Source organism: Schistocerca serialis, chromosome 2 (genome assembly GCF_023864345.2).
Source record: "Schistocerca serialis cubense isolate TAMUIC-IGC-003099 chromosome 2, iqSchSeri2.2, whole genome shotgun sequence".
In the NCBI taxonomy this organism is placed as follows: Eukaryota; Metazoa; Arthropoda; class Insecta; order Orthoptera; family Acrididae; genus Schistocerca; species Schistocerca serialis.
This window is the reverse complement of record NC_064639.1, coordinates 308,471,943-308,497,562: the sequence shown is the minus strand read 5'-3', so window position 1 is coordinate 308,497,562 and position 25,620 is coordinate 308,471,943. Positions and strand designations below refer to the sequence as shown.

Genomic DNA, 25,620 nt, shown 5'->3' with positions numbered 1-25,620 from the left:
AGGGCAACACTCGGCCACCGAGAATTTTAAAATGTACAACCTCGTTCATGTTAGCTGTAACCTCAATAAGTGAGCCCAGGTCATGGTTTGAAAAACATCCCCAAAACGTCACAGCACCATGCAGGTCTGAACTACAATCTCCACCCACTTCGAGTTACGGGACTCACTGGGCTGTCATTGCACTCCATACCACGCATCATTGGAAAAGTGGGCAAACTGTGACTCGTAGTACTACACTACATGCCTCCACTCAGGTACTGACCAATTTCTGTGTTGATTGGTCCAATGACGATATGCAAATTAATGCGTCGTTGTGAGCAAAGATATTTCGCGATCTATCTCACTTCGAATATCTATTACATGTAGTTTTCTTCGCAATACTCGATCAAAAACTGGAACATTTGTATCTGTGTTATTCTTGTTTTCGTATACGGGACGGTACAGTACAATTATTTAAAAATGCAAACACGAATACACTGAGATGACAAAGTCGTGGGAGAGCGATACATACATATACAGATGGTGGTAGTATAGCGTCCCCAAGTACAGAAGAGTAGTGTATTTGTGGAGCTGTCATTCGTACTAAAATGGTTCATGTGAAAAGGTTTCCGATGTGTTTACGGCCTTGCGATGGGAATTAACGAATTTTGAACATGGAACATTCCATTTCGGAAATCGCTAGGGAATTCAGTATTCCGAGATCCACAGCGTCGCTATTGTGCAGAGAATACTAAATTTCAGGCATTACCGCTCACCACGGACAACACAGTGACCGAAGGCTTTCACTTAACGATCGAGAGCAGCGGCGGTTCCATACATTTGTCAGTGCTAACAGGCAAGCAACACTGCGAGAATTAACCGCAGAAATCAATGTGGGACGTACAACGAACGTATGCATTATGACTGTCCGGCAAAACCTGGCGTTAGCAGACGACCGACGGTAGTGCCTTTGCTACCAGCACGACAGTGCCTGCAGCGACTCGCTGGGCTCGCGACCATATCGTTTGGACCCTAGACGACTGGAAATCTGTTGACTGATTAGATGAGTGCCAATATCCGTTGCTAAGAGCTGATGTTAGGGTTCGAGTGTGGCGCAGACCCCACAAAGCCATGAAATCAAGTTGTCAACAAGGCACTGTGTGAGCTGATAGTGGTTCCATAATGATGTGGGCTGTGTTCACATGGAATGGACACGGTCCTCTGGTACGACTGACCTATCACTGACTCGATCTGGTAATGTTCGTCTACTTGGAGACCATTTGTAGCCGTTCATAGACTTTACGTTGCAAAACACCAATGTCATCTCCTGGGCCACAATTGTTCACGATTGGTTTGAAGAACATTCTCGACAGTTCGAACGAATGATTCGGCCCCACCGATCGCCCGACGTGACTCTAATGGAATATTTGTGTAACTTAATGGAGAGTTCAGTTCGTGCACCAGCTTGCGTTATTTCCGACGACTATAGAGGCAGATGGCTCAACATTTCTTCAGGGGACTTCCAACGACTTGAAACTTCCTGACAGATTAAAACTGTGTGCCGGACCGAGACTCGAACTCGGCACCTTTGCCTTTCATGGGCTAGTGCTCTAGCAACTGAGATACCCAAGCACGACTCACGCCTCGCCCTCAGAGCTTTAATTCTGCCAGTATCCCTCAACGACTTGTTGCGTCCATGCCACGTCGAGTTGCTGCTCTACGCTAGGAGGTACGACACGATATTAGAAGATGTCCCATGACTTTTCTCACATCTGCTAATATTAGGTCATCCAGTGAGCAGACTTCAGGCAACTTCGGGCAGACTGTGTTCAGCACCCTGAAGTCCTCCACACTCACAGGTTGCATCTTCAGTACGTAGTCCTACGGTTTCGAATTTTGTTTGCACGTCTTCACTCTAATCCGCAATCTGTTCAGAGTCTTCCATGTTTGGTAAGATAGATGGTAACCGACAGCGCGCTCTTTCTTTTGGTATTGCCTTTTACTTCCATTTGCCTTGTTTCGCGGCAGTTCTGTTTGGCGAGCGGAAGGTGATGATGTAACCGCTTCACTTGTTCGAAGAAAGCTCTTTCTTGACTTAAGAGTAGGATATAACGCTTCACTGCCAAACATGGGATACCTGATATCATTTCCCCGTTTTTTTTCTCAACCTCTGCCGCTGTTCTCTGGCTGATATCCGGGGTGCTATGCCTATAAGACGGTAGACTTTATCAACAGAAGTTTGTCGTAGGAAACTAACTATAATGCGTGATACTCGTCTCTGATCCGTCTTGGATAAGTTCTTTTTACGAGTGAAGTTCATCACGTCGTGTTATATGGCTGCTAGTGGTATAGCTCATAAAAAAATAATGTGACACTAGTGCAGAAATGTATTTTTGATGCGTTGGACAGGCCGCTTGATGCAACGATATATCGGGGAACTTAATTCGCAGTGAGGCATGAGAACATCCGAACACGATAGCTCCCTTCTGCCATTCTGTCACGTTTCCACTTCGCCTCATGTTATCTCATTCGAAAGAATTGACTGGCACATAGGCTCCCCTTCAGCGCTATAGTTTCCGTCAGCAGTGAAGGGTCACATGACTTGCTAGTACAGGGTGGGGCAAATAAAAGTGGCCTGGACGAATGGATAAGATTGGATGTGAACGTGTGCATATAACCACACCCCGCCAATTGATCCAAACCGATCCATAGCGTAGTGAGGGCTGTGTGAATTGAGTGGAACCGTGAAAAGGGGTCGATAGTACTCACAGTGGTGCAGCACAGCAGGGGCTGTTTGTTGTGGAAAGGTACGTGACAACAGAGTTGCAGAAACGTCGTGGTCAGTTGTTTGCTGAGAAGTTTAATTGAGTCAAGGCGTCAGCAAAGAGTGTCAAGCAACGCTCAGTCAGAAAATGGCGTCAGGCAGGATTTATTTTGAACAAGTCAGAAACATTCTGAAACGGTCAGCACACCAGAAAATGTGGCTGCAAATCACCAGAAAATGCATCAGAGTCCTACCAAATTAACCCGACGCTTGTCGCAAGAACGGCATATCACTTCGATCATGCGGACAGTACTCCACCTGGACCTACACATGCATCCCTACGATTACTTGTTGTTCATGCATCAAAACCAACAGAGACTCCTCAGCGCCTCCAGTTTTATGAGTGGCTGTTCACTGAGGTAACAATGAATGGCTTGGACATGGATCTGTTCTTCATGGCTGTCGGAGCCTGGTTTCACCTGTGTGGTTGCGTCAACTCACAGAATCGTAGGTTCTGGGCAGCGGAGAGTCCGCATAACTTCCAAAAAACACCACTCCATGATCGGAAGATTGGGGTTTTGGGTGCAGTGTCTCTACGCCGCATTATTGTTCCCATCTTCTTTTATCAGACGCTGATTTCGGGGCGTTGCATTGCCAACATTTTTAAACCATTTCTGGCATCGTTAATGGAGGAGGAAAAGATCTACAGCTACGTCCAACAGTATGAAACAAGTACCCATACAGGTGCCGAACCTCGGAAACGTTTACACAATCTTCACCCCAGGCAGAGGTGTTAGCAGGTGCCAGTCTGGTAGCGGCCCTAGGTGGCAACCAACGTCACCCTACCTGTCAGTGAGCGATTACTCTGTGTGAGGAAACGTCAAGTCTAAGGCATATCGCAACAACCCTCATACACTTCAAGAACTGCAGCAGAACATTTCGGATGAAGCTGCAGCAATTCCAGCTTCGATCCGCCTTCAGCAATTGCTGACCAGAACCAAAAAGTGCCAAGAGACGAATGGTGGTCACTTAAAACATGTGCTACATTCAGGTTAGTACTGTAGTTCCTTTCCTGTGGTGTGTTTCTTTGCGTCCTGGAACTCTATTCTCCGAGCCATCTCTATTTGCTTCACCCTGTACTAGGTCTACTCCGTCTACAGAACTCCAAATGCAGCAGTGTGTATTTCCGTATTTTCACGGGGAGCTGTGTACCTTTATTCATTTAGAGGCGTATATCTCTAATTGAGGCATGCCTGCAGAGGCTACGAACGTTAAAACATTCCACGTTAACGGGACTTACAGAGTAGCTCTATTGAAACGTAAGACTACGAAACCTCAGATGACTTTCAACAATAGCGGCACTAACGGTGTAACTGCACCACTTCCTGCATTTTCACCAAAAATTGGGCAATTTCCGAAACGCTCTTTATGTTATGACGTCACAGGCAATAGCAGAGAGTGTTATTGGAAAGGCAGGTACGAATGATATTGAGAGAAGATGGATAATACTGGAAGTCGCTATGGTGCTGATAGGTTGCAGTTCAGAGGTCAGGCTGAGATTTTCGTTTAGCTTTACCAGGATGTATGGTCAATATGAGGTGAACGATGAGAGTAGCTCCATACAAAATAAGACTCCGAGCGCTTCCACATCCACGTCACGACAGGAACAGTAAGTCTCTAGCCTACTATTGAGCATGTAACAGTATTCTGACCGCAAACCTCGCTGAATGATCGTAAACGATTTGATTTGGCAAAAGTTTTATTACACTGTTTTTAGTAATTAAAGGCTGGAGAGTGATAGTGTAATTCAGAATGTTTTACATACATACGTCGCAGGTTCGAATCCTGCCTCGGGCACGGATGTGTTTGATGTCCTTAGGTTAGTTAGATTTAAGTAGTTCTACGTTCTAGGGGACTAATGACCTCAGATGTTAAGTCCCAAAGTGCTCAGAGCCATTTGAACCATTTGAACATACATATGTGATATATGGTTCAAATGGCTCTGAGCACTATGGGACTTAACATCTGAGGTCATCAGTCCCCTAGAACTTAGAACTACTTAAACCTAACTAACCTAATGACATCGCACACATCCATGCCCGAGGCAGGATTCGAACCTGCGACCGTACCGGTCGCGCGGTTCCAGACTGAAGCGCCTAGAACCGCTCGGCCACACCGACCGGCTACATGATATACTTTTATCTCTATTTGGATACGTTTTGTACCTGCTTCCTCCTGGGCGTCTACAACGTAGACACAACTGAAGTGCAGGCGCTCTTGGAGCGAAAGCACAACTGTAGCTATAGTGTCACTCCGAAGCCAACAATAGACACGACTGTCAAAAAACAGTATCGTCGTAAGGAGCCACGTAAGGCACCCACAAGAAAGCATTTCCGGCGACTGTCGTATAATCAGACGTGTCCGCTATGTGATATCGCTTGTTAATAGAGAGCGTATTACAGCGAAATTTTCGCTCGTAGGTTTCATCTGCGAAAGCTGTTACTAAGATTATTGTATTATCAGCAATCATCGTAATGGATTGAGCGGTAACATTCGATAACATTTGGCAGGTTAAGCAGAAACATTAACTCGTAACAAGGGAACGGGCAAACATGCTGCATTCAAAGATAAATGTGTCATTTGGACTGGAACTGTGCAGGGCTATAGAATAATAAGTTCTTTGTAGTTGAAGCTCGCGAATAAGTATCTCTGCGGCGATAATGGTTTTGACCTGACAATCCGTTTTCAATGGCCAGTGGAATGAATGCAGTCTTCAGTCAGCGTTATAATGGAGAATGTCGACCAATACAAAACACGAAATGCTCCTGCCAATAGACGTACGTAATGTTAAGAGAAACCGATTGCAGCATTTCGCTAATGGTACGAGAAAGTATACATCGGTTTATTTCGTAACAACTTCCTCATTTGTTATTCAAATGTTCCTGTATATTCCTTCACGGACCATTACACATAGCCTTTTCTGAAGTAGTTAATAGCCAAGAATATGCAGTGCAATAAATAACATTTAGAATGGAGCAGGTTGTTGTTGAATATTACTCGTAGCATGCGTTTTAGACCTCAAACATGTTCAAAAAAACTTTATGATTATATATGTAGCGTAAAACTGAAATACAAGTACAAATTATTAGAACACTTTGTTCGCATCAAGTCATGTTAGAAATATTATAGAAACTTACACCGTTAAATATCTGGTTTACCAGTTAAAGTACAAATGTGAGACACCAATAATGCTATATATGTGAGAAGTACCAACCAATGGTGTTTCATGTCATTTGAGTTGTTTTTGTCGTGGTCTGCAGTCCGAAGACAGGCTTGATGTAGCTCTCTGTGCTACTCTTCCTGTGCAAACCTCTTCATTTCTGAGTAACTACTGCAACTTATATGTTTCTGAATCTCACTTCTGTGTACATCTCTTGGTCACCGTCTACAATTGGTGATTCCTTGACGTCTCAGAATATGTCCTACCAACCGACCACTTCTTCTAGCCAGGTTGTGTCGCAAATTTCTTTGTTCCCTAATTCTATTCAGTACTTCCTCATTAGTTACGTGATCTACCCATCTAATCTTCAACACTGTTCTGTAGCATCACATTTCAAAAGCTTCTATTGTCTCCTTGTTTAAACTAGTAATCGTCCCTGTTTCACTTCCATACATGGCTGCACTCGATACAAATACTTTTAGAAAAGACTTCCTGACACTTAAATCTGTATTCGAAGTTAATAAATTTCTCTTCTTCAGAAACGCTTTTCTTGCCATTGCCAGTCTACATTTCCATTTCGTATCGTATCAACTTCGGCCATCATCAGTTATTCTGCTGCAAAGATTGCAAAACTTATCTCCCACTTTAAGTGTCCTGATTTTGACTACGTTTAATTATCCTTATTTTCCTTTTGTTGATGTTCATCTTATGTTCTTCTTTCAAAATCCTGTCCATTCTGTTCAACTGCTCTTCCAAGTCCTTTGTTGGCTCTGACAAATTAACAATGTCATCGGAAAACCTCAAAGTTTTTATTTCTTCTACCTGGATTTTAATTCCTACTCCACATTTTTCTTTTGTTTCCTTCATTGCCCGCTCAATGTACAGATTGAGTAACATCGAGAATAGGCTACAACCTTGTCTCACTCCCTTATCAACCACTGCTTCGCTTTCATGCCCCTCGACTCTTATAACTGCCGTCTGGTTTCTGTACAAGTTGGAAATAGACTATCGCTCCCTGTATCTTATCCCTGATACGCTCAGGATTTCAAAGAGAGTATTCCAGTCAACATTGCAAAATCTTTCTCTAAAACTGCTATAAACTTAGGTTTGCCTTACCTTAACCTATCCACTCTGAGAAGTCGTAGGGTCAATATTGCCGCGAGTATTCCTACATTTCTCCGGAATCCAAACTAATATTCGCCGAGATCAGCTTCTACCAGTTTTTCTATTCTTCTGAAAGAGTTCGTGTTAGTATTTTGCAGCAACGACTTATTGAACTAATATTTGGTAATATTCACACCTGTCAGCATCTGCTTTCTTTGGAATTAGAATTATTATATTCTTTTTGCAATCTGAGAGTGTTTGCCTGTTTCATAGATCTTGCTCACAAGATGAAAGAATTTTGTCGTCGCCGCCTTTCCCAAGGCTATCAATAGTTCTAATAGAATGTCATCTACTCCCGGGGCCTCGTTTTGACTGAGGTCTTTCAGTGCTCTGTCAAATTCCTCTCGCAGTATTACATCTCCCATCTCGTCTTCATCTTCGTCCTCTTCCATTTGTGTAATACTGCCCTCAAGTACATCTGCCTTTGTATACCCTCTTTGTACTTCTTCCACCTTTCAGCTTTCCCTTCTTTGCTTAGGACTGGTTTTCTATCTGACCTCTTGACATTCATAAAGGTGCTTCTCTTTACTCCAAAGGCTTCTTTAATTTTCGTGTAAGGTTACCTTTCTCCTAGCGAAATCTGCTTGTAAATCCTTACCTTTGTCCTATAGCCATTCCTGCTTAGCCATTTTGCACTTTCTGTCAATCTCCTTTTTAGACGTTTCGGTCACATTTCGCCTGCTTCATTTACTGCATTTTTTAAAAATTTTCTCCTTGTATCAATTAAATTCAATATCTCCAAGGATTTCTACTAGCCCTCGTCTTCTTACCTGCTTGATCCTCTGCTGCCTAGACTGTGTCATCTCTCAGAGCTACCCATTCTTCTTCTACTCTATTTCTTTCCCCTGTTCATCTGAAACGTTCCCAAATACTGCTTCTGAAACTGTCTACAACATCTAGTTCTTTCGGTTTATCGAGGTCACATCTCCTTCAATTGATACTATTTTGCAGTTTCATCAGTTTCAATCTACAGTTCATAACCAATAAATTGTGGTCAGAGTCCACATCTGCCCCTGGAAATGTCTTACAGTTTAAAACTTGGTTCCTAAATCTCTGTACAACCATTACATAATCTGAAACCTTTCATTGTAATCCAGTTACAACATGCGAACACGTACAAAAAAATCTGTTGCGGAACCAAATATTTAAAAATTAACACTGGAAGTTCCATAACAGAATAATTCAGTAGACAGTACTTTATTTAGTCTTCCAAAAATTTTTCGGGTAATAAGCCAGTTGACACTGATTCTTTGAGGCACAAATGAATGGTGCTCTCATCTTCAGTTAAAGAAAAATCTTCGTATACCAGATTATTTTCGCTTATTTTGTGCCTTTCATGATATACTGACGGCACGAAATAAATAAAAAAATGAAATCTCATAAATGGTCCAAAGGAGTTTGAAAGTCGCAGTACGTCCAAGAAATGAGTTAACAAACTGGTTAACGAGCAAGTCCTTTTCAATAACAACGATTTATAATCCTCGTTCACCGATCTTCTCTAAAACTGTCACTCTTCTATTACATATGTAATGTACGATTAGCTATAGTTTATCTCTTATTATTCATACCTTACATATTGTCTTTATAACGTAATCCTTAATTTTTACATACAATGAACGTATTCCGACAGCAATAGTTGTTACTTTCTTAACATCTTTAATATGTAGCATAGTCTCGTCGTCCAGCAACATGCGGCAGCCCAGAGTAACGGCGGTCGAGTTGCGGCTGACGTCAACCACGTCGACAAGGAATTCCGTTGCCTTGTGCGCAATACGAAAAGTCGTCGCTGATGACGCCATCACTTAGGAAAGCTATGCAACCCAATCAGCGTACGTTTCATGTCAGTTGCAAGCAATAGACGCCATCTACATTTACGAGTACAAAGTACATCGCTGGCTTCTTCATCTGCAGCAAGACAATAGGATATAACAGGAATTATTCAGCTGTTTTACCTTTGAAATTGCAACTGATTCCTTGTCAACACCATAAATCGTTCTACGCTTACTTGTATATTGTTTCTTATTTCTTATAGAGCTGTTGATAATGACTACTCAGTACAAAACCTTTTAGCCGTTAACGAATTTACGTGACTGTCAGAAATAAACTTTATTGTTCTTAGATCAAAATGACAGTAGGAACGTTTCTTAGTACTAAACGATGGTAACAAGGTGTTATGGCAAAAAGGTAGCACGTAGCAGAGATATGTAAGTGGCGTAGGAGACAGTAGAAATGGGAAAGTATATTTCTGGTTTTAAAACCAATCAATTTCAATAAATAGCACTTTCAATAGATAAGAAACGTATTTATTGTCATAACCGGTTTCGGTCCCTGAGCTATTAGTTAAACTGAATACAAAGACATACAACAAATACCTTAAAAAAAGATAGTAGCAGAAACAAACAGTAAACAGGCGCGTAATGGGGCCCCTTAGGGAAATGGCAGCAAGAGAGGGGAAGAAAACCAATGTGCACTCCGTGTGCATACCGGGGGAGTCATTCCAGATGTGGAAAGGGTCCTTCCGGATGCCATGAAGGGTACAGGGTGCACCCATCTGCAGGTGGTCGCTCATGTCGGCACCAATGATGTGTGTCGCTATGGATCAGAGGAAATCCTCTCTGGCTTCCGGCGGCTATCTGATTAGGTGAAGACTGCCAGTCTCGCTAGCGGGATGAAAGCAGAGCTCACCATCTGCAGCATCGTCGACAGGACTGACTGCGGACCTTTGGTACAGAGCCGCGTGGAGGGTCTGAATCAGAGGCTGAGACGGTTCTGCGACAGTGTGGGCTGCAGATTCCTCGACTTGCGCCATAGGGTGGTGGGGTTTCGGGTTCCGCTGGATAGGTCAGGAGTCCACTACACGCAACAAGCGGCTACACGGGTTGTGTGGTTGTGTGGCGTGGGCTGGGCGGTTTTTTAGGTTAGATGGCCTTGGGCAAGTACAGAAAGGGCAACAGCCTCAACGGGTGCGGGGCAAAGTCAGGACATGCGGGGACCAAGCAGCAGTCGGTATTGTAATTGTCAACTGTCGAAGCTGCGTTGGTAAAGTACCAGAACTTCAAGCGCTGATAGAAAGCACCGAAGCTGAAATCGTTATAGGTACAGAAAGCTGGCTTAAGCCAGAGATAAATTCTGCCGAAATTTTTACAAAGGTACAGACGGTGTTTAGAAAGGATAGATTGCATGCAACCGGTGGTGGAGTGTTCGTCGCTGTTAGTAGTAGTTTATCCTGTAGTGAAGTAGAAGTGGATAGTTCCTGTGAATTATTATGGGTGGAGGTTACACTCAACAACCGAGCTAGGTTAATAATTGGCTCCTTTTACCGACCTCCCGACTCAACAGCATTAGTGGCAGAACAACTGAGAGAAAATTTGGAATACATTTCACATAAATTTTCTCAGCATGTTATAGTCTTAGGTGGAGATTTCAATTTACCAGATATAGACTGGGACACTCAGATGTTTAGGACGGGTGGTAGGGACAGAGCATCGAGTGACATTATACTGAGTGCACATCCGAAAATTACCTCGAGCAATTAAACAGAGAATCGACTCGTGGAGATAACATCTTGGACCTACTGATAACAAACAGACCCGAACTTTTCGACTCTGTATGTGCAGAACAGGGAATCAGTGATCATAAGGCCGTTGCAGCATCCCTGAATATGGAAGTTAATAGGAATATAAAAAAAGGGAGGAAGGTTTATCTGTTTAGCAAGAGTAATAGAAGGCAGATTTCAGACTACCTAACAGATCAAAACGAAAATTTCTGTTCCGACACTGACAATGTTGAGTGTTTATGGAAAAAGTTCAAGGCAATCGTAAAATGCGTTTTAGACAGGTACGTGCCGAGTAAAACTGTGAGGGACGGGAAAAACCCACCGTGGTACAACAACAAAGTTAGGAAGCTACTGCGAAAGCAAAGAGAGCTTCACTGCAAGTTTAAACGCAGCCAAAACCTCTCAGACAAACAGAAGCTAAAAGATGGCAAAGTTAGCGTAAGGAGGGCTATGCTTGAAGCGTTCAGTGAATTCGAAAGTAAAATTCTATGTACCGACTTGACAGAAAATCCTAGGAAGTTCTGGTCTTACGTTAAATCAGTAAGTGGCTCGAAACAGCATATCCAGACACTCCGGGATGATGATGGCATTGAAACAGAGGATGACACGCGTAAAGCTGAAATACTAAACACCTTTTTCCAAAGCTGTTTCACAGAGGAAGACCGCACTGCAGTTCCTTCTCTAAATCCTCGCACAAACGAAAAAATGGCTGACATCGAAATAAGTGTCCAAGGAATAGAAAAGCAACTGGAATCACTCAACAGAGGAAAGTCCACTGGACCTGGCGGGATACCAATTCGATTCTACACAGAGTACGCGAAAGAACTTGCCCCCCTTCTAACAGCCGTGTACCGCAAGTCTCTAGAGGAACGGAGGGTTCCAAATGATTGGAAAAGAGCACAGATAGTCCCAGTCTTCAAGAAGGGTCGTCGAGCAGATGCGCAAAACTATAGACCTATATCTCTGACGTCGATCTGTTGTGGAATTTTAGAACATGTTTTTTGCTCGAATATCATGTCGTTTTAGGAAACCCAGAATCTACTATGTAGGATCAACATGGATTCTGGAAACAGCGATCGTGTGAGACCCAACTCGCTTTATTTGTTCATGAGACCCAGAAAATATTAGATACAGGCTCCCAGGTAGATGCTATTTTTCTTGACTTCCGGAAGGCGTTCGATACAGTTCCGCACTGTCGCCTGATAAACAAAGTAAGAGCCTACGGAATATCAGACCAGCTGTGTGGCTGGATTGAAGAGTTTTTAGCAAACAGAACACAGCATGTTGTTATCAATGGAGAGACGTCTACAGACGTTAAAGTAACCTCTGGCGTGCCGTGTTATGGGACCATTGCTTTTCACAATATATGTAAATGACTTAGTAGATAGTGTCGGAAGTTCCATGCGGCTTTTCGCGGATGATGCTGTAGTATACAGAGAAGTTGCAGCATTAGAAAATTGTAGCGAAATGCAGGAAGATCTGCAGCGGATAGGCACTTGGTGCAGGGAGTGGCAACTGACCCTTAACATGGACAAATGTAATGTATTGCGAATACATAGAAAGAAGGATCCTTTATTGTGTGATTATATGATAGCGGAACAAACACTGGTAGCAGTTACGTCTGTAAAATATCTGGGAGTATGCGTGCGGAACGATTTGAAGTGGAATGATCATATAAAATTAATTGTTGGTAAGGCGGGTACCAGGTTGAGATTCATTGGGAGAGTGCTTAGAAAATGTAGTCCATCAACAAAGGAGGTGGCTTACAAAACACTCGTTCGACCTATACTTGAGTATTGCTCATCAGTGTGGGATCCGTACCAGATCGGTCTGACGGAGGAGATAGAGAAGATCCAAAGAAGAGCGGCGCGTTTCGTCCTTGGGTTATTTGGTAACCGTGATAGCGTTACGGAGATGTTTAATAAACTCAAGTGGCAGACTCTGCAAGAGAGGCGCTCTGCATCGCGGTGTAGCTTGCTCGCCAGGTTTCGAGAGGGTGCGTTTCTGGATGAGGTATCGAATATATTGCTTCCCCCTACTTACACCTCCCGAGGAGATCACGAATGTAAAATTAGAGAGATTAGAGCGCGCACGGAGGCTTTCAGACAGTCGTTCTTCCCGCGAACCATACGCGACTGGAACAGGGAAGGGAGGTAATGACAGTGGCACGTAAAGTGCCCTCCGCCACACACCGTTGGGTGGCTTGCGGAGTATAAATGTAGATGTAGATGTAGATGTAGATGTAAACATAAGAACAATGTTGTATAACAGCTCGTCATAATGATGAAGTACAACGTTTCTACACTCAAGCAAATAAAATTTACGCAACAAGAAGTCATACTGCAAATCTATGACTATCTGGGGCACTCCTCTGGAGTAGAGCAATGATCTTCTTCACCAGCTGTGCATCATACGCAGCGAACTGGGCAGTGTTATGTTGTTTCTTCTTTTCAAGAATCTTACTCATGGCTGTTCTCGGATATAGCTCCAGGCTCTTAGTATTGTTTCTTCTCTTGTGCCGACGTAGCGGATTTCTGGTGTGACAGGGCTGATCTTTCCTTTGCATACATTTCATTACCACCACATGCAGACAGGGGCCGGGCAGCAGCTACATTGCTGCTCTGCAGTGTTCTTAAAAATAGTGACGTAGCTTATTTGTAGTTAAAACCAGTAAAATAATGGGGTTAAAATAGAACAAAGAGTGTTCCTTCTGTCTTTTTTTCATAAAGAAAATTGATAAAGATTGTGTTGAAGATGCTACACCATAGGTGACTATTTCGTTTTTGGTAATTCCACTTAGGAAGGGAGCAGGAGAAGTTGTTGCAGTTATAAGGATCGAGGTGAGCAAAAGAGAGAACAGCAGATTGCACACTGAACAGTTGTGAAAGGCAAATCAAATCTTTGATTCTAAATTTAAGTGAAAAAAACACCACAAGGTTTTATGACTATGTAAGTACAATAAATTTGTTTTATTCCTTTGCTTAAATTTAAATACTCCCTAATATTCTATTTTCATTCATCCAAAATATATAATGTTGCGAAATCCGACGAATCTTTTTGTAACATCGCCCTTAACACTGCGTTATTATAATTCCAGAGACTGAATCAGGAGCTTATTGAGTGTCTTCATGTAGCTATCAGTTATGGAGGAGTTGCGACTGCTTGATTCTGTCTAGCTAATCACCGAGTGGATGGAGACCCATGTTTAAAATATTTTGATAGGTACTGAAATGCAGAAGATTGTACTGGGAACTCCAGTAAAATGTTCGTTTTAGTGATGATGTCATTAGCACACGAGACAGTGAGGTTGCGTGAATCGGTTTCACTGCATTGTATAATCACGACACCGTCTCTGGGGCAAATATTTTATTGGAGTACATCCTTTTGCACCTTCGCGCAAGGATAAAAGAGTTGAAGTTTTATGTGACTGATGATGTAAACAGCCAATGGATAGATAATGACATAGCTAACCAAAAGAATGCAGAAAGTTGCACTTAGTTATTCAACCAATATAGTCTGTGAATGACATAATTCTTACTGAGAAGAAATCACGTATGATGTTTCCCAAGACTCAACCTTAGATCCACTATTGTTCTTCATATATGTAAATGATCTTCCGTCTAGTAAGCAACAAGCAGAATTAGTTCTTTTTGCAGGTGACACTAGTGCTGTAACCAAACTAAGCATAAATACAGAAGCAGAAGAAATAGTAAGCAAAGTTCTTAAAAGAATCATTGATTGGCGTTCAGGAGAAGATCTCACACTCTGCTTATAAAATACACAACATACTCACTTCTTCACATCTAGGGGTACTACACCAACGACAACTGCAACACATGACGAGAAAATAATAAATAGGGTGGAAATTTCAAAATTATGTGATGTCTACTTTGATTAGAATTTAAATTGGAAAAAGCACATTCATGTAATGTCATGTTCTCAGATAACTCATCTTTAAGAATAAAATTTTTCATTACACAAAAACGCGCTGTAAGAATATTATGTGGTGTTCACCATCGATGGTATTGTAGACATCTGTTTAAATAGTTGGGCATTCTGACAGCTGCTTCACAGTATATTTATTCCCTCATGAAGTTTGTTGTAAACAATCCACTTCAGTTCAAAAGGAACAATGATGTGCAGAATTACAGTACGACAAGCAGAAAAGACAATCATTATTCCACATTAAGGTGTCTTAGCATAAGAAGGGGTGCACAATGCTGCAACAAAACTTTTTGATCACTTACCCAGTGATATAAAATGTCTGACAGACAGAAAAGTAAAATTAGGAAACAAACTGGGAAAGTTTCTCCTTGACAACCCTTTGCATTCCACAGAAGAATTTCTATTACTGTAAGTTGTAAAAAATGGTGGCTCGGTCTTACTAACTCACAACATCTGTACATTTTTTTGCTTTCGAAATAAAATCTTGGAAATGTTCAGAATGCAACCATATGTAAAAATTAATTTGCGATGCGAATATAATGACTCGCTCCATGTCTTTATGATTATGGTGCAAAAGGATCCATGGAACACGTAACCAACTAACCAACAGAGGAATGAGTCAGTAAAATCAGATTTAAAAAATTTTCAGTTAATGACAAGATAGAAGAGAACTTAATGAAATGGAAGGATGGTGTCGATAGAATGATAGGAATTAGATTATTAAAAGAAAATACGTAAATTATCGGCCGAACAGAAAGAGGAAACTGGAGAGACCTCGTAAGGGGTGGATAGATGATAGAGACCGGAGCAGGTGAGTATAGCACCTAATCCCTAGAAGGAGGTGCTGCTGAACTGTAGAGCATCTGCGGTGGCGTATTGCTCCTGGTGGAGGGGAGCGGCTACCTCACTCTGGAGGGCAACGGTCTCTCGCAGAAGAACGGCAGCGCGATGCCGCAGTTGATGTCGTTGAGCAGACCAGACGCTTTCAGCTCCACGCAGTCCTCGCCCCCCAGGAAGTGCAGGAAGTCATTCGGCTCGTCCGGAGCCCAGTTGTCAAACGCCAACTCACCCAACGATTGGCCTGTGAAACGAGAACTGAAATGAGGAGTGCATTCTCAGATACTACAGTTAACACAGCAGTTAAAAGGACTCCCTTACAAGCTAGGCAAAAACCATCCAAGGAATGTCGAAGGGGTTGCTTAAACCCCAACCCCAAGTTGGAATGGTGTCCAAATTTTACAAGCAACATTTGTAACGTGCCTAACAAGGTTGCGTGGGTGGCACCGAGGGTTTTGCAGAACTGGAACCCTTTGCCGTTTTATTCACGCACATGTTAATGTTGCACTACCACGTCATTACGCCACGAGAGGGCGGAAAACGTGACATTTGAAAAATCAGGAGTGTCCTTTGCTGCTTCGGATCACATTCAGATTTCGTTGAATGGTTATGAACAGTCCCTAGTGGTTCCAACCTGTACACGAGAGCAAAAACTGCGTTTGCGCTGCCTTCAAAAGGGGTGGGATCGTGATCCGTGGGGATGCAGCCTCACAATGTGTTAGAGATGGGCTGAAACGTGCCAGGCTGTCATCTACGTGTTGCTCGTGGCACTGCGAGCTGTCGTTTTCAACCGAGAAATGTGTGGGAATCAACGCCCCAGGGAGAGGAGTGGTCTCATTGACGCCTCTTTATGCCACCCCCTGACGCCGGTGTGTCTGAGACGTTTTCCTCGGCCACACATAACAAAACTGTGTGATTTCAATTCTGGGTGTCCCGGTTCTCACCTCCATCAAATGGTTCAAATGGCTCTAAGCACTACGGGACTTAACATCTGAGGTCATCAGTCCCCCAGACTTAGAACTACGTAAACCTAACCAACCTAAGGACATGACACACATCCATGCCCAAGGCAGGATTCGAACCTGCGACCGTAGCAGCAGCGTGGTTCCAGACTGAACTGCCTAGAACCGCTCGGCCACAGCGGCCGGCTGACCTCCATCACGGGGTGACATGTGGGTAAGACGGGCTGTGGCGACCTTCTCATTGTGTGAAACGTCCGCAGTGATGTTAGGCAGATGTGGTGAGCTTCAGTGTCAATGTAACATCATTAAACCCCATTCAACTTACATAAACCTCTAAGTTGAGGTCTTTTTTTTTTTTTTTTTTTTTTTTTTTTTTTTTTTTTTTTGTACGTTGTCTGAAACGTTGCCGAGCCCAAGGGCGACGTCGCAGGGCACTACGCTTTTGCGCCATTACAGAGGAAGGCTCTAGACATCTCTGAGCCACACTTCAAACTTTTCCTTGCAAAGCAGGCAATTACTAAAACTAAACTCCGTCGTACAGGCCTTAGAAGGCCCAACGGTACCGATGGTACCGACCGGACCCCGTGTCATCCTCAGCCCACACGCGTCACTGGAGGCGGATATAGAGGGACATTTGGTCAGCACACCGCTCTCTCGGCCGTATGTCAGTTTACGAGACCGGAGCCGCTACTTCTCAAACAAGTAGCTCCTAATTTTGCCTCGCAAGGGCTGAGTGCACCGCGCTTGCCAACAGAGCTCGGCAGATCGGATGGTCACCCATCCAAGTGCTAGCCCAGCCCGACAGCGTTTAACTTCGGTGATCTGACGGGAACCCGTGTTGCCACTGCGGCAAGGGCGTTGGCAAGGAGGCAATTTCAGTTATTCGAAAATGTGACCCTTTACTTTTGTTCCGCAGTGTACATCTGCATGACTAGTCCGCAATTCACACTTACGTGCTTGGAAGAGGGTTCATCGAACCACTTTCATTCTAATTCTCTATCGTTCCACTCTCGAATAGTGTGTGAGAAAAACGAATAACTAAATCGCTATAGGTAACATAACCACTGCGTCAGAACAGCAACTGTATTGGTATTGGTGTCCAGTCTCACTTGCACATTTTTAAATTCATGACGTTTCGGTCTCTCTGGAACATCTTCAGATCCAAGTAGTTGAGTTCAGAGGTTCAAAACAGTTCTCATTTATTCCTCAGTCACAATTCCACGTTTTTAATACATGACGTGTTTCGATCTCCCTGGATCTTCTTCTGACGCCACTACATAGGTCTGAAAAAGATCAGGAGAGGTTCAAACATGCTGTGAATTAAAAAATGTGCAAATGAGACTGATAAATAAAAGAGGATCGTTTTGAACACCTACATCTGTCAGTGTTAGCTTTGATTTGTCTTCATTTATTAGGATGGTAATTTCTTTCCATGTTCGGAAGGTGAGGGGCGAGGGAAAGTTAACAAAACATTTTTGCCTCCAGAGGAGAAACGCAGTGCTCGAAATTTCTTGAAAACATCTCGCCACAACGAATCCTAGCCTTTATTTTAATAAATTCCTCCCCATCTCTCTTGTTATATCCGTGACATTCTCTTCCTTATTTCGCATTAATACAAAAACCTCTGCCCTTCTTTGAAATTTTTTGATACCTTCCGTCACTCCTATCTAGCAACGATGTGTTATCGCGCAGCACTATTTCAGAAGAGGACGGAAAAGCCTAATTTAGACAGTCTCTTTAGTAGATTTGTTGTAGCTTCTAAATGTTCTGCCAATAAAATGCTGTCTTCGATTCACCAGCTTCACACCGGTTTCTACTTCATGATTCCAGGAATTTATCTGAATCGACAATCTTTAAACTTGTGTATTTTGTTGTGTAACCGAAATGTTGTGTTGGTTCGGTTAAAGTGCTGACATCGAACCGACGACACATTAGATTCTTCTGAAACACCATATTAAGGGTTTAGGCAACGATAAATTGTGCTAACAGTCTGGCTGTAGCGTCAAATCAAATGGACTCTATGTTTCACCATAGCTGAAACGATAATTAAGTTTACATATCAGAGTGCCTGCAGCAGCCAGCCATACCCAAGGTAGAGCGAACTCGAAGTTGCCAGTCGAAGTTTAAACACTGGATGCTCTTTATGGAGGAGTAGGGTTCAAACGTCCGATTAGCCATCAAGATTTGGATACATGTAACTTTCCTTCAATCTGTTCATGCACATGAATGCTATAATTTTATTCCAACAGACCGCGTTAGTTGTATTTCAGACTTTTTTACAACTCAGTTACTGTTCTGTGTGTAACAAACTGAACACTGACACCATGATACACTTTCAGTCTACCAGTGCACCTCTCATATTTTACATGTCCCAAGCACGTTTTCCTGAATAACAGCAAATAGCTTCATGCAAGGTAAAAATTTCTTCTGGAGAAATTTTTTTGGGCCTGCTGCTAGACAAGAAAAAAAGGAAAGCAGAGGAATGAGAAAAATTGAAACAAAATTTATATCTACGTCTATACTAAGCAAGCCACCGTGAAGTGGCGATTCTTGACCTTTTCCATTTGTATACTGAATGAGTGAAAAATTACCTCGTGCGTGCAGCCTAATCTGTCTTGTCTCATGATCTCTATGGGAATATACGATGGTGCCAGCAGACTGTTTACACAATCTTCATTGAATAAAGAGTTCTCTAAATTTACGTGAGAAGATTTAGTACCAAGTACATCGTCGAAAGATTCACATTTAAGTCCCCTGAGCAGTTGTATTACATTTTCATAAGACTATACTGTTGTATGATGGGGTAGATCACATAACACATTTAGAAAAACTCAAGTTTTATGGAACTTATGGCTTTATGCACGACTTCTTTGGATCATGCTTAAGAAACAGAACGCAAAAAGTAGTGCTGAATAATTCACAGAATGTTGGAAGGGAAGAAAATGTTAAAGACTGAGGAGAAATCATAAGGAGAGTTCCACAAGGTTCAATTCTGGGTCCGCTCCTTTACCTTATATATGTGAATGACCACCCAATTAAATTACCTTGGGGGAATATAATTATTTGCAGACTATGCTAGTGTTAAAATGAATCTCATTAGAGACAAAGCAACAAAAGAAATTGCTAACGATGTTTCTAAAAAAAAGAAAAAAATTATGTATTGATTCCCTGCAAATGGACTCTCCTTAAGTTCTGAGAAAACACGCTATACTTAGTTCCGTACAACAAAATGGCATACCAACAATCGATGTATCACATGAAGAGGAATCTGTAAATAGGATAGAATGCCCCAAACCTTTTGGGTGTAAATACTGATGAAAACCTGAACTGGAAGAAGTCTGTACTGAGCTTCTCAAACAATAAAGTCCAGCTTCTTTAGCTCTTTGCATTATTGCTACTCTTGGAAACAAATGAATCAACCTCTGACATATTTTGCATAGTTCTATTCAATAATGTCTTATGAACAATTTTCTGGGGCCATTCTTCACTTATGAAGAAGTACTGACTGCACAAAAGCGAGTAGTAAGTGTAATATGTGGTGTTCACCCACAGTCGTCATATAAATACGTCTTCAAGGAGTTTGGCGTTGTAACTGCACCCTCTCTAATGAAGTTCTCCACAAATGGTCCATCATAATTTGAGAAGAACAGTGATGTCCATACCTACAACACTAGGAGCAATGACCTTCAGTACGCATTATTAAAGCTGTCAGTGGATCAGAATGGAGTTCAATATGGAGCAACAAAAATTTTTGATCATTTGGACAATAACATGAAATGCTTGACAGGTAGCAATTCAAGTTTTAAATCCGACCTAAAATCATTTCTCCTGAACAACTCTTTGTATTCCATGGACAAATTCCTATTTCAAAACTGGTAGCTTGTATAAAAAAGCACCTAGTTTTTAAGTGTAGTTTTATGAGTATGAACTAAAAAATTATGTCTTCGACAAGGATAGAAGCTGAAGCAATGAATCACAGTTTGTGCAACAGACAAGACTTGAACCCGGGTCTACTGCTTACTAGACACATGTGCTAAACACTACACCATCATAACATTCGGGCAACCACAGCTGCAGAGACTACGATAGTCTAGTTCCGTCCTGTATCTGTACCAGTACAAACTTCAGTTCATGTCTTTAGTCTATCTTCTTCTTCTTAAACCATCAGGCTCTCCATGCAGCTGTATTTGCCCTAATGGTACATTGGTGTAGTGGTTAGCACATACAGCTAGTAAATAGGTGACCTGGGCTCTAGTTCCAGCTGTAACACAAATTTTAATTCATTACTTCAGCTTCTGTCCTTATCGTACGTAATGTTGAGACTCATATGTCTCGATAAAAATGTAATTCCATCAGATAAAAGATATTTTGTTTAGTGTTAATACTAATCGTGGGTACATATCCTATAAACGACTCGTTCCACATAATCTCGATACAAGAATAGTGGAAATGATGTATGGAACACCTAACTAATTCTGATGGAATTTTATTTCCCTCGTAGCTAACTATCACGATCATAGAAATGTGTCTCGATTCATTTGATATCTGTTGTCATGTCTAATTGCTAAGGACTACAAACAGAAAAATAACACTCTTGAAGTCGTTCCATTAGCGACTTATATGCAATTTCCTTTACGTGTGTACTGCACTTCCCTATATCTCAGTCCCTACATCTCTGGCTTCCAGTAAAAACGATTTCGATTTTGTTGACACGACAAGAAGTAAAGTATGGGATGTTCAATGTTTGGCGACTCGCACCCATGACGGTGACGAAGCTTCCTTCTCTCTCGATGTCACTGATGCCGACGTAGGAGGAGCGACTGTCACCAGCCGCCAGCTTGAGCAGCTCCTCGGCCTCCTCAAACGTGTCCGGTACTGCGAGGAGCCCGCCGTCCCCTTCGCAGATACGCTTCGCCTCCTCGTATTTCTCTGGTTTTGTGTATCGCTTGTAGAAGCCCAGGCCTGGTATGTACCTGCAAGAGATGAACATATATATGTTTAGAAACTGTACTTGGCGCTCCGCTTTTTCGGAACATCAGCCACTACTTCTTGCTTAGGACGAAATGGGCCTGTTTCTGACATTTGTTCTTTTGTGCACTGTGGTGACATAAGACATGAGATAGTGATATGTAAATGTACAGATGGTGGTAGTATCGCGTGCACAAAGTATAAAAGGGCTGTGCACAGGCAGAGCTTTCATTTGTATTCAGGTGATATGTGTGAAAAAGTTTCCGATGAGATTATGGCCGCACGACGGGAATTAACGGACTTTGAAAGAGAATGATAGTGGGAGCTAGACGCATGGGACACTCCATTTTGGAAATCGTTAGCGAATTCAATATTTCGAGATCAACAGTATGAAGAGTTTGTCAAGAATACCAGATTTCAGGCATTACCTCTCACCACAGAGAACGCGCTGGCCGACGGCCTTCACTTAACGAACGAGAACAGCGGCTGTTTTGAAGATTTGTCAATGCTAAAGACAAGCAGGAATGGTTGAAATGGCTCTAAGCACTATGGGACTTAACATCTGAAGTCATCAGTCCCCTAGACTTAGAACTTAAACCTAACTAACCTAAGGACAACACACACATCCATGCCCGAGGCAGGATTTGAACCTGCGACCGTAGCGGCAGCGCGGCTCCGGACTGAAGCGCCTAGAACCGCTCGGTCACAGCAGTCGGCTTAAAGACAAACAACACTGCGTGAAATAACCTCAGAAATCAATGTGGAACGTACGACTAACGTATCCGTCAATATAGTGTGGCGAAGTCTGGCGTTAGCACTGTATGGCAGCAGATGACTCAAGCAAGCATCTTTTCCTAACAGCACATCGCCTGCAGCGAGTCTCCTGGGATCGTAATCATACCGGTTGGTACCTAGGCAGCTGGAAAACAGTGGACTCACCAGATGAGTCCTGATTTCAGTTGGTAAGAGCTGATGGTAGGGTTCGACTATGGCGCAGACCCCACTAAGCCATGGACTCAAGTTGTCAACAAGGAATTGTGCAAGCTGCTGGTGGCTCCATAAAGGTGTGGGCTGTGTTTACATGGAATGGACTGGGTGCTCTGGTCAAACTGAACCGATCGCCGACTGAAAATGTCTATGTTTGCCCACTTGGAGACCATTTGCAGCCGTTCATGAACTGAAAGTGCCCACACAACGATGGAATTTTGATGGATGACAGTGCGTCACGTCACCAGGCCATAATCGTTCGTCACTGGTTTTGAGAACATTCTGGACATTTCGAGAGAAAGATCTGGCCACCCAGATAGTCCGACTTGAATCCCATCGCACATTTATCAACAGGTCAGTTTGTGCATAAAATCCTAACAGGCAACTCTCCAACAATTATTATTAATGGTTATACAGGGAGCACCGCTCAGTGTTTCTGCAGGGGACTTCCAACTACTTGTTGAGTCGATGCCACGTTGAGATGCTCCACTACGTCTGGAAAAAGGAGGTGTGGAGGTGTGGTATGATATGAAGAGACATCCCATGACTTTTCTGCCCTCAGTGTACAGTCCCGTACATGCAAACTTCGTAGTAATAAAGAGGAAACTTCACGTTGTGTGAACGAAATGGTTCAAATGGCTCTGAGCACTATGGGACGTAATTTCTAAGGTCATCAGTCCCCTAGAACATAGAACTCCTTAAACCTAACTAACCTAAGGACATCACACACATCCACGCCCGAGCCAGGATTCGAACCTGCGACCGTACCGGTGCGCGGTTCCAGACTGTAGCGCCTAGAGCCGCTCGGCCACCGCGGCAGGCTGTTGTGTGAACGGAATTAGTTCCTTATCACTCGCTTTTCGTGCAGCTGGGCTCGCTTTCACGTCTGGAAGCACTCGCCGACGGCGGTCCAACAGGATAACAAAAATGCTTGTTGATTTTTTATTCAAAAATATTGATTAGGCCCTATTCAGAGTACGTGTCTCTGCATATTTCACACATGTGTGTGTCTTACGAGCTATGCATTTGAGAGTGACACGTTTCAACTATGTTCCATGTAAATTTTATATTTTTACAAGCTAAAAACAATTCAAACATCTTCGTCTTCACTCAATGAAGTCCAATCAGGCTTTGTGGAGTTGAGGGCTTGGACATCGAGATTCCAACTCGCAAACTGCCATAATCTCTCGGAATTCCATTACTCTCAATGAGAGTTCGAACAGGCCTTGTAGTCCCAACGGTACCGACCGGCCGCCGTGTCATCCTCAGTCCTTAGGCGTCACTGCACGCGGATCGGAGGGTCATGTGGTCATCATTCTGCTCTCCCGGCTGTTTTCAGTTTTCGTGACCGGAGCCGCTACGTTTAGTCAAGTAGCTCCTCAATTAGTCTCACAAGGACTGAGTGCACCCCGCTTGCCAACAGCACGCGGCAGACCCGAACGGTGACCCATCCAAGCGATAGCCAAGCCCGACAGCGCTTAAGGTCGCTGATCTGACGGGAACCTGTGTTACTACTGTGGCAAGGTCGTTGGGTATTCCTAAAGGTAACTCGGACAAAATTATTCTGCGGCATTTTAAAGATTTTCTCAAATTGGTTGAATATGGAGGTAGTAAAAACTTCTTCGCAAACACGAAAGATACCAAGGAGGAGACAAACGTGCTCTCTATTACATACTTAGTAGAATTGGTTAGGTTTCATCGCATGGCATTCTGTGGACTCATGTCCTTTTGGTACTGCTTGTAAATCAGTGTGAGAACTGAAACTTCCTGGCAGATTAAAACTGTGTGCCCGACCGAGACTCGAACTCGGGAGCTTTGCCTTTCGCGGTCAAGTGTTCTACCATCTGAGCTACCGAAGCACGACTCACGCCCGGTACTCACAGCTTTACTTCTGCCAGTATCTCGTCTCCTACCTTCCAATCTTTACAGAAGCTCTCCTGCGAACCTTGCAGAACTAGCACTCCTGAAAGAAAGGATAATGCGGAGACATGGCTTAGCCACAGCCTGGGGGATGTTTCCAGAATGAGATTTTCACTCTGCAGCGGAGTGTGCGCTGATATGAAACTTCCTGGCAGATTAAAACTGCGTGCCCGACCGAGACTCGAACTCAGGACCTTTGCCTTTCGCGGGCAAGTGCTCTACCATCTGAGCTACCGAAGCTGTGAGTACCGGGCGTGAGTCGTGCTTCGGTAGCTCAGATGGTAGAGCACTTGCCCGCGAAAGGCAAAGGTCCCGATTTCGAGTCTCGGTCGAGCACACAGTTTTAATCTACCAGGAAGTTTCATATCAGCGCACACTCCGCTGCAGAGTGAAAATCTCATTCTGGCAGTGTGAGAACTGCTCGATTCAAGTGCTTTGATTGTACTCTGCGTCAATTTTGTTCCCATGTATTTTTCATATTTTCTCACATTTAAAGGTGACCTCGGAAATTTTTCCTATGGAAGATGATTAAGGTACATTAATTTCTGCTAAATTTATTGTTCGTAATAGTTGTTAATAACATGTGAACTCATTTGTCTAATTTCCGTTGCGTTTTTAGCATTTGCAAGAAAGAATCTTCTAGTCACTAAGATTACAAAGCCTACTCATCTACATCTACATCTGTACTCTGCAAACCACTATCAAATACTTGGCAATCAGCGGCAAGAAGCAAGACAATTCAAAGCAGAATTACATACTCATTCCGTGAGGGCATGTGATCAGGTTTAATAAGAATTCTGTCAAACGCTGCTAACATGCAGCTCTCCATTAAATTCGAGAAAGCGCGGAAAACGGATGCAAATGAAGTTAACGTAGAATAGGAGCAATATACGGTACCGAGCGAGGTGGCGCAGTGGTTAGACACTGGACTCGCATTCGGGAGGACGACGGTTCAATCCCGCGTCCGGCCATCCTGATTTAGGTTTTCCGTGATTTCCCTAAATCACTCCAGGCAAATGCCGGGATGGTTCCTCTGAAAGGGCACGGCCGACTTCCTTCCCAATCCTTCCCTAATCCGATGAGACCGATGACCACGCTGTCTGGTCTCCTTCCGCAAAAACAACCAACCAACAATATACCGTGTATGCCTGAAGACTTACTACAATTATCAATATTTATTTTACAAAAACTGCAGAACTTAAAAATTTGTGGTTTGTGGCAAATGAAAGAATGAATCGTCATGTTTTCGTTATGATGTCAAATAAAATTTAACATGCGCACTGTTTGTTGTTTGAAGAATGTCTGATCGATATTCGAC

The 25,620-nt window shown here is 43.0% G+C and overlaps 1 protein-coding gene across 1 annotated transcript in view; it reads right to left on the bottom strand.

Moving 5' to 3' along the window:
- Positions 1–12,931: 12,931 nt before the first annotated feature.
- Positions 12,932–25,620, bottom strand: part of LOC126455931 (uncharacterized) — a 73,651-nt gene continuing 60,962 nt past the window's right edge. Inside the window, exons 6-7 of the mRNA XM_050091690.1 lie at positions 21,186–21,400; positions 12,932–15,709 (exon numbers count right to left, since the gene is read on the bottom strand). Of these exons, the coding sequence (XP_049947647.1) occupies positions 15,528–15,709; positions 21,186–21,400 (397 nt within the window). The 3' untranslated portion in view covers positions 12,932–15,527. The remainder of the gene's footprint in view (positions 15,710–21,185; positions 21,401–25,620) is intronic.